Source organism: Indicator indicator, chromosome 1, assembly GCF_027791375.1.
Source record: "Indicator indicator isolate 239-I01 chromosome 1, UM_Iind_1.1, whole genome shotgun sequence".
Lineage (NCBI taxonomy): Eukaryota > Metazoa > Chordata > Aves > Piciformes > Indicatoridae > Indicator > Indicator indicator.
Window position 1 is genome coordinate 112,939,282 of NC_072010.1, and position 8,788 is coordinate 112,948,069.

Here is an 8,788-nt window from a genome sequence, read left to right on the forward strand (position 1 = left end):
ATAGATAAGTAGTGATTTATTAAAAAGAACAACTAGGAAACACTTTCTTGGAACCTGGTTATTTACATAGCACTTCAGCTGTCTTAGAGGTGAACAGTCTGTGAGTCCTGCTGATGGAAAACATGATCCCATTTGGCTGTTGGATTTCCTCTTGTTGCAGAATTGTTTTCCTAGAAGTAATCTTGATGAAAGTGCTTCTGATTCCTCCCATTGAGGGAGGAGCATTTTGAAACAGGTGCCTGAGAACTTGTAGCCAGCTTCCACCAGAATAATTTCTTGGCAGTCTCCTTTGATTGGCAGTTCTAAAATAGTGAAGGACTGGAGGAGCAGGAAGGTGAAGTTCCTGTACCTTGGAAAATATGAAATTACTTCTTGAAGTGCAAAAAGTATATGAAGTGCAACTGCTGAAGTCTCTGGTCCTCCCAAACAAATAATCATTGTGATGAAAATTCACCCATTCAGACAGTTAAAAGTAAATTGGCCCTACTGCTCTAAAAGCATATGGAATGATGGCAGTATTTACTGTAAAGACCTTCAGGTGGAAGCAGCAGTCTAGGAGTGTAATGCTGTAGGACATTTGGGACAGTTCATTGGAGCCAAGTGTGCTTGAAAAACAGCACTGAATCCCAGAGCTGTAAGCAGCTGGAATTGCTTCTGAAGTTACAGGCAAAGCTATGACTTAAAACCAACGTAGCTTACAGTACAAGGAAGGAGCTGCAGCTCAGGTAATGGTGCAGAGCACATGACTAAAGGATGTGGTTGTATATTTTTGTAATTACACATTTCCAGACTACAAGAACGTAACTGCAGTTCAGATTCTTTACATGACTGTAACCTATTAATTGGCATTAGTGCCTCTTGGTAACTGTCATTGTAGATTTGAAAACAGAAATGAGCTGGAATTAACAGTAATTACTGTATTTCCTAGAATCAGGCTCAACTGCACACACCTGAATGGTTATTGGCTTCATTAAAAGTGCTTTCCTCAAGCAGCAGCTACAGAATTGCCTTTTCCTGGTGCTTTCAGTAACTTGTTGGATGTGCTGGCCCTGTACGTAGGCCTGGCCTGTTCCTCAAGTGCATGCTGGGAAGGTGCTGCCTCTTTCAGAATGGAAGTAGTTGGCTCTGGGGTCACAAGCAGCTGTCAGGTGTGTCAGCTTAGGGGGACAGTGCCACCAGAACATGGCAGCTGTGAGAGCTGCTGTTAATGATTTCACAGCTCTGGGCTAACGGTTCACAGCAGGCTGCAAATCTCAATAGCAGAGGCTAGGAGAGGTGGAGGCAGACAAGCCAGCTATGAAAGGCACTGAGTTACCTTGCTCTTAAGAAGTGATTGGAAATGGAAATTCAGAAACCCAGCCTTCTGCTATTACCCCATACTGCAATTAGCATTGGAGTTTCACTCTTGATACCTGAAGGTATCATTGAAGGGGAAAAGTTTAGTAATTTGCATTTTGATGTAAAGTTTTAATTAATTAAAATTCAGCTTGTACTACCCTAAACTCCACTGGGAATGGAGTGTTTGACATTAGGAGTTACTGCACAGAGCAAGAGCAGAAATTCTTCAGAACAGCTGTGCATGAGAAATTACAAACCTGGACATGAGTCAGACCAATAAAACAAATAATCATGTTTTATCAAGTTTTATTTAAAAAAGGCTTCCTAAAACAAAAAAGGAGATGTTGAGGGCCTTTTCTTTAATTCCCTTTAAAAGGCTTTCAAAGTGTTTTATGATGGCTGATGTGCAACAATTATTGTCTACAACATTCAGTTCACTTGTATCCCTCCCAGGATTGCACAGGTGCTGCCCAGTATGAAGTACAGCAGCTGCACACTGGAGAGTGTTCTCTTCCAGTAAATGGAACTAGCATACCTAGGACTTCCAGGTATAAGCATAATCCTTCATTTCTAGAAATCGGATGGAGTATTTTCCCAATGTTGGACACTGACTCAGTTGATCCAAAGTCTTAGGCTGCAGTCCACACGCAGAAAGATCTTTGTGTATGCATTCCTGTGGAAAATTCCCATGAAGAGACATGGAATAGGTGTTTCTGTTTGAAATAGCTGTAGTTCTTAATGTTTATTTATGCACCTCTGGGGAACCCCTGAAACGCTACTTTTCCCACGATTCCATTTCTGAAGGAATGACAAGCCACAGGTGCTGCTAAGACAGTGGCAGATTACTTGATCACAAGTACCTGGGTGTAACCCCATGTATTAAGGGAAAGTTTTGTGTCACTCAGTGTCCTACTGTAGATACCACCCCTAACAGGAACAATTGTCTCTCCTAGTTTCCTTACCTTACTTAAGGCAGGTCTTGCATTGTCAGGGTTGGTGTTGAACACAGCAGTTGGCTCATGTGTATACAGGACAGCAGAGAACACTCCACTCTGTGCAGACTTGAGCAGCATGGTCAGTGAATGCAGGGTGTGAGGCATGACAGGGCCTATGATCTCCAAACTGGATATATCCTCATATGCCAACTGGACCCTGGCTTTGGCATTTACACTTCGAGCCTGCCGACAAGAGCACAGGATTAGTTTTTAACACACCATTTACTTTAATACTGCAGTGCCACAGTCCCATACTGCTGTCAACTTGCTGCTCAATAGATGAGCATTGTGATGGTTTTATGTCTGTAACAGCTCCTAAATGTACCAGCTGAGATGTGCAGGAATGCTATGCAGTATTGAGAAACTGCAGAACGGTGGGAACTACTTTTTTGGTGGAAGATGACTGCACAACCTGTATTAGTAGCATATACTCTACTACCCACCACCTCCTTACAGTAACAGATGGTGAACTAGGATTCAGAGGCTCCCTTGTTGCAAGCAGCTATAATAATTTGAGACCCCACAACATCTCATAAGAGTTCTTTCAAGAACCATTTTAGTGTCTTGGAAGTCTGCTTAGCTGCTTATTTCTCAGGTTGTGAAGAATGGAAATACTGGGATTTCAGTTTAGCTGCAGAGATCTAGGTGATAGAGATGATTTGAAGGCAAACACTAACTCAGGCTGGTAACAACAGAAGTTACTCTTGGGTACCTGAGGGCAACTATTCAAAGGTGGCATCTGATCTACTGGGTGACCAAACAGCTTTCTTTTCTTCGAAAACAATGATGGTTATGTCACTTACTTTGAGCGTTTGCATTGTTCCACCTCGGAAAGCAACAGGCGACAATAAAGTTGGTGGAAGCCCTGCTTGTGGACCCGCAACAGCCACGAGGCTCTTGCAGTTTATCAAGAAGTTCAGCAAGGTGAATGTGTTTGTTCCTTTCACTAATGCAAGGGATTCGGGTTTGTGATCCATGTGTACCTCATGCTTCTCCTTACGACTGCATTGACTGGAGTCAAAGGAAAACCATGAGGAAGTGAGAAGTATCAATACACCAAAGAACTGGAGCTGTGCTACTCCGGAAGAAAGCCCCACACACACTTTCTAACCCATCAAGTCGTTTAAACAAACTAAACCAAACAACCCACCAAGCTACACTGATTCAGATTTGTTCTTCAAATACTAAGCAGCATCTTGAACCTGACTTCTGATTTCATTACTAAGATCCTCCAGTGTTCTAAGTGCAAACAGAGATAGAGGAAGACAGTTAATTGGTCTCTGATACAGGTTGTCAGCAACAGCTGTGCTGGTCTACAGCTGTGTCCCTACTCTGCCATACTACTTCCAAGTGTAAACCCAGCCTCCAGGAACAGGCATCATTCTCTTTTTTTTAGAAAACATATAAAAATCTAATGGGTCCAGTGAACATGCATATGAGGTGACACAATCACTTTGTGACCTTATGGATCTTACAAAGCTACATTAACAATTCACAATGGCTTTTTCCTTAAGAAGAAAAGCATCTAGAAATGCTCGTCATAAACTCAAAACATGCTCTTCATACGCAGCAATGTGAAGATTAGTATCTGGAAATCACTTATCAAAAGCTTTTATAAAACATAAATCTATACCACTAAAAGGCAGCACCTGTACAGTTTTCCAGTGTCATGCATCTTGACTTGCAAAGGATACAGTTTAATAGAAATAGCATCTGGTTTCTTAACCTTGTCTTGGACTCCCATTTCCTCAAGCCAAGAGAAGCTTGCTTCATCATCATCATCACTTGGAGCTGGCTCCCTGCAAAACAGAGTCAGTGTTAGGAGGCCAATACTTCCTACAAATATTTTCCAAATAGAATGTGCAGAAGACTGAAGGTACCCTTGAATTCTAGCAGCATAGAAGACTTATTACGTACTCTCCATCTTCTGTGCTGTTGCTCATTTCGAGGCCGTCAGCAGCTTCTGTTTCCAAGTTGACATCAGAGTTTTTCTGTTTCCTGGTTCTACTTTCCTCTACCAAAGGTAATGAAAACTCTATGCCTTGAACAGAGAAGGAAAGAAAGCAATGGTTTGCTAACACAGCTAATGCACTTTATCAGCTGTTCAAATCCTCGTTTGACTGGTTCACCTTACCTTCACTTCTCATGGCTTCCCTTAAACCTCTCGTTGTGGGAGAAATGACAGCTGTGATAACGTCACTTCCTGCAAGACCAGCCGCACGGAACAGAACAGTGAACTGGTAGCTGCACACATAGAAGTATGGACACAGTTTGGCTCTGAGCAGATTGTACAGAGAAGTGAAGCTGACAGACCTGGGAATTAGAGCAAAACAATTCTGTAACTGAAGTTAATTCTTTGCTATTGATGCAACAAACTGGATTTGGCTGGGTGTTAGTGATGTGTACGCTGCAAAGGTCTGAGACTATACTGAGCGAGCAGCCCAGTTTTCAGGCATATTCAAGATCTAAGAAGCTGCGTTCCTCTAAGTACAGCCTGTTGCTGAGTGCTGTGCTTTTGCAGCATAACTGGTTTCTAGCACCATGTGGGTTTACATGAACCAAAGGCATGGAATCTGACCCAAATCAACAACTAGGATTGGAGAGGGATGTTTAACGCTGGAAGGTAGCTTTAGTCTTATATTTCCTTAACCTAATCCTCAAAATAATGAACGTTCTATCTGAAAAATAGAAAATTAAGAGCTTTCTCATAAAAATGGGGGAAAAAAAAAAGTCTTAATCTTACTAAATACATTAGTTGTTTGGTTCCACTTACCACTCACTCATTAGAACTTGCTGCAGGGCTTCATCCTGTGACCAAGGACTAGCCTTTCCAACTAGTTTTCTATCTGCTCCAATCCGAGGGAACATCTGCAGCCATGGCAGTGAAGGGTGCAGCCAGTAAACGAGGCTTTGCTGGAAGGCACAACGCAGTTCTGTTGACAGTTTTGGTTCCTAGACGTTAAAAGATGTTTTTTGAGGACAATATTAATTTACTTAAGGCAGCACTGCAACTGATTAAAAAATTATTACTAATTATGGATTAAAATTTATTACAGATTATGGATTTTTAAAAAAATTATGTTAGACACTAGAAAGGTAAAAATCCCTGTTTTGTGAATAAGCCAGACCAAAGAAAGTTGGACAGCAACTGGGAACTGCTCCATAGCTGAAGTTAAATGACCACCCTCTTACCCCTGTTTGCCACTGCAGATAAAAAACATGGATGGAATTAGGTTAGTAGTCTGACTAAGCCTTATTCTTAATGCAAGACCAAAACAAAGCAGAATCCAGTTTTCACTATCAGCATGTTTAAGAAAAGGTAGGAAGGCACATTCTCTTTTCCAAAGGTGGAACTTTAAGCTACTCTCTGAAGTATTACCTGTATACTCTGCGGCAAGTTTGTTTCTGTAGCTCTACAATGTTGAGCAAATCCTTGAGCTTCCTCTTGTGCTTTTAAATGTTCTGTCCAGGTAAAAGGTTGAGAAGACATAAACAGAAGTCGTGTTTTAATACTCCAGTCTGCAGGAAATTCATGTCTTGGTGAGGAGGGAACTTCAGGTGCAGCAACAGGTAAATGAATGTCCTTATACAAAACAGAAATAGCATCAGCTAACCTAATGCAAACTTAAACCAAAACTCTGTAGCTACCTATTTATATTTTAGCATGGCTAGGCCTCCTTTCATGTTGATTTAATATACTTTTCCTGGCAGGCAGACCAGAATCTGGACAGACCATGGCTATTCAGGTAACATCTTGAATTTAGTTGCCTATAAAAAGACAAGTTAAGGATGTCTCCTGCATGTTTTTGTCTAGTTCAGTGCAACAGCAAAAACAGTGCCTAGCTCACTTTGATCTCAAGGAAGCATTTGCATTAAGTTAGGAGACACACTAAAAAAAACCCAACTTTTGCAGGCAGCTTTTCGGGATCCCAAGTTACACAGAGGCTGACTTTTCATAAACTAAGCACAGTCACAGTTTGTACTCAACTGATTGTTTGCCAGTAACAGATTCTAATAGAAACACAGCCTTATACTGCTTATAAAAATGCAGAAGAGAGTTTTCATTCACAGGAGTCACAAGGTAGGAACAGATAAAAGGATGAATGATTCAAAAAAAGAAAACTTAGCCTGAAGTTTACGAAAACAAGAATTTCCATGTCAAAACAGTTCTTTCATTTCATCCTCTCTGGGAAATTGCTCCCTCCAGGATTTAAAAAAAAAAACAACCAAACCAACACACTAGGGAGATCTAGGACAGTTTGTTCTCTCTGAGGTAATTTTTCTATTCTGCCAAGTTAGTTTGAACTTCAGTTTCTGAACCTATAACAGTGTCAAGACACTGCCTGCTTAAAATTCCCTTCCAAGCACTGCTTTTCAGGCATTCTCTCTTTCTTATGTGTCTGGTGAAGTTATTTGTTCCCTTTCTATAGCTGAAAAAAAGACTGCAGGAGATAACTCACTTTGAAGGACATCCTCATTGCAACAAACCACAAAACTAAAAAACATGAGAATTATAGTAAACATGGTCGTAAAACTGGAAGAAGACAACATCTATCCATGAGAACTACAACAGCAGTGATGTCAGGCAGAAAGCTAGCTTTTAAGAGATTGTCACCGTAACAGTAAATGTCAAGGCAATTTAGGAAAATTTTAGTACGTGATTTTATAGTGAGATGGACCATTAAATATCAAGCCAACCAGTTTCAGCGGGTTTTGTGACCTAAGAACAGCTAAAAACATTAAAGAAGCAGTATGCAGTGTTTCATACTTTGGTCAGGGCGAGGATATCAGTTCTGTCAGAAGGCTGTGGTCTTGGGATGGGTTTATCGTCACAAACAGGCTCTAAAAGCTGAATAAAAAAAGGAGTGTAAGACATAGGACAAAATAATAATCAGGTTGATCATTTAAAAAATACCCTGCAGTGAAATCTCAAGAGTGATTAAGACATACATGCTGCCAACATTCACCCCTCGGTGCGATCAAAGGGCACCTACACGGCAAAAGTGCCACAGCTTGGTTGCTATCTGTGTACAAAGCTGGGGCAAGCCCCTGGCTTGGGGACTGGCTTTTCAGGGGGAAGGAGCTCCAGGCCTTCCCGATGCCGAGTCCCGGCGGAGGCCGCCTCTCTGGACACGGGGTTCTTCCCCTTTCTGCCCTCGCCTTTCCGGCCCCACTTCGTCACGGCGGAAGAGAAATACCCCGGCCACCGCGGGGCTGCTGCCCGGCCCTACCTGCCAGAAAGGCACTGCCGAAGGGGACTCTCCTGCCAGCGACGGCGGCAGCCGGGCCCGCTCCAGCGGCTTGGGGGTGCCGGCCGCCCGCGGCGCGTTTTCCAGGCTGGAAAAGGGGTTTCGGCGGGCCGGTGCGGAGGGGACCCGCGGGGCAGCGGCGCAGGGCGGAGAAGCGGAGGCAGCAGGCTCGCTCCTGCGCGACCGTTTGCGCTTCAGCCGTACCATCGCCGGCGGCTTCTTGAAGCCGGGCGAGTAGCCGGGCACAGCTGGGGCAGCCATGGCGGCGCGGTGCGGTGAGCAGCTGCCAGGCGGGAGACTCTGTCCGGGCTTGGCGCGCAGAGGGCCGAACTCCGCCCCTGGGCGGTGCTGAGGTAAGGCGGCAATCGCCGCCATTTTGTCTGGCCGCGGAGGGCTGGGAGGCGCTGTCTCTGAAGAGACTCCTCCGTGCGGCCGAGCGAGCCCAGGACACGGCCGCCGCCGCCCCGCCACCGCTCGTCGTAAAACGTGCTACTACTGAAAAACCCAAATGGATTTCTGAATGCAGCCTGAATTTCTCCGGTCAGGTATCGAGGAAATCGCCACATAGCTGCACCAGGGCAAACACCGCTTGTGAAGACACTAGAACATGGTTTCAGTTGTGTGAAACGTGAGACTAAACACACTGTGTAGTTGGGGTGGAAAACTAGCTCTGACCGCGATCCACGGCACTGGCTAGGGCCCAAGCATGAGTATTTTAGTTCAGACTGTATTGCAAAAAAGCACCCCTCCCTCTCACGCCCAAAGCAGTATTCAGCCCCTGCTAGGCAGCTCTGGCCTTTAAATAAAATCATGGATTATAAAACGCATCCAGATGCAAAGCTGGTTTTGAAGACGTGTGGCAGCTCTCACTGTCCATCATCCACAGGTCATCTGGCTCCAGCTCACCAGAGCAAAGGCATTCTCGGCAAAACCCAGGCAAAACCCTGAGCTGGCACAGCTCCTGGCATGCCTCTCACCATTATCAGTGCTACAGGAGACCACTGGCAGCCTTCACGGGGTTGTCAGACCCACATACAGGCACCAGTGAAGCACACAGGACTTTCACGTTGAAGCTGTGAAGGAACAGGAAAGCATCTTTTCCACCCCCGGGGCTGCGGAACCTTGCTCTCACACTCACAACTACTTGATGCTTCTGTCAGCAGATGTGCAAGAGAGGAAGCAATTGCTTAGGGAGCCTCATGAACC

The 8,788-nt window shown here is 44.2% G+C and overlaps 1 protein-coding gene across 1 annotated transcript; it reads right to left on the reverse strand.

Annotated features, from left to right (window-relative positions):
• Window positions 1-1,873: 1,873 nt before the first annotated feature.
• DONSON (DNA replication fork stabilization factor DONSON) lies at window positions 1,874-7,957 on the reverse strand. Its single transcript, XM_054393679.1, has 10 exons — window positions 7,565-7,957; window positions 7,102-7,182; window positions 5,713-5,916; window positions 5,107-5,285; window positions 4,468-4,646; window positions 4,251-4,374; window positions 4,028-4,132; window positions 3,137-3,335; window positions 2,301-2,516; window positions 1,874-2,011 (listed from the first exon to the last, which is right to left on the reverse strand). Exons 1-10 carry the CDS (start codon window positions 7,955-7,957, stop codon window positions 1,874-1,876), a joined length of 1,818 nt encoding a protein of 605 aa, XP_054249654.1.
• Between the last annotated feature and the right edge of the window lie 831 nt (window positions 7,958-8,788).

Excerpts from the sequence above, each read along its gene's own strand:
- DONSON (XM_054393679.1), bottom strand. The coding sequence starts at position 7,957 with ATGGCGGCGATTGCCGCCTTACCTCAGCACCGCCCAGGGGCGGAGTTC. Across the intron at positions 7,183-7,564 it reads CGGCAGTGCCTTTCTGGCAG|CTTTTAGAGCCTGTTTGTGA; the intron begins GTAGGGCCGGGC and ends TTTTTTATTCAG. Across the intron at positions 2,012-2,300 it reads CAAGACCTGCCTTAAGTAAG|GAATGCATACACAAAGATCT; the intron begins GTAAGGAAACTA and ends AATTTTCCACAG.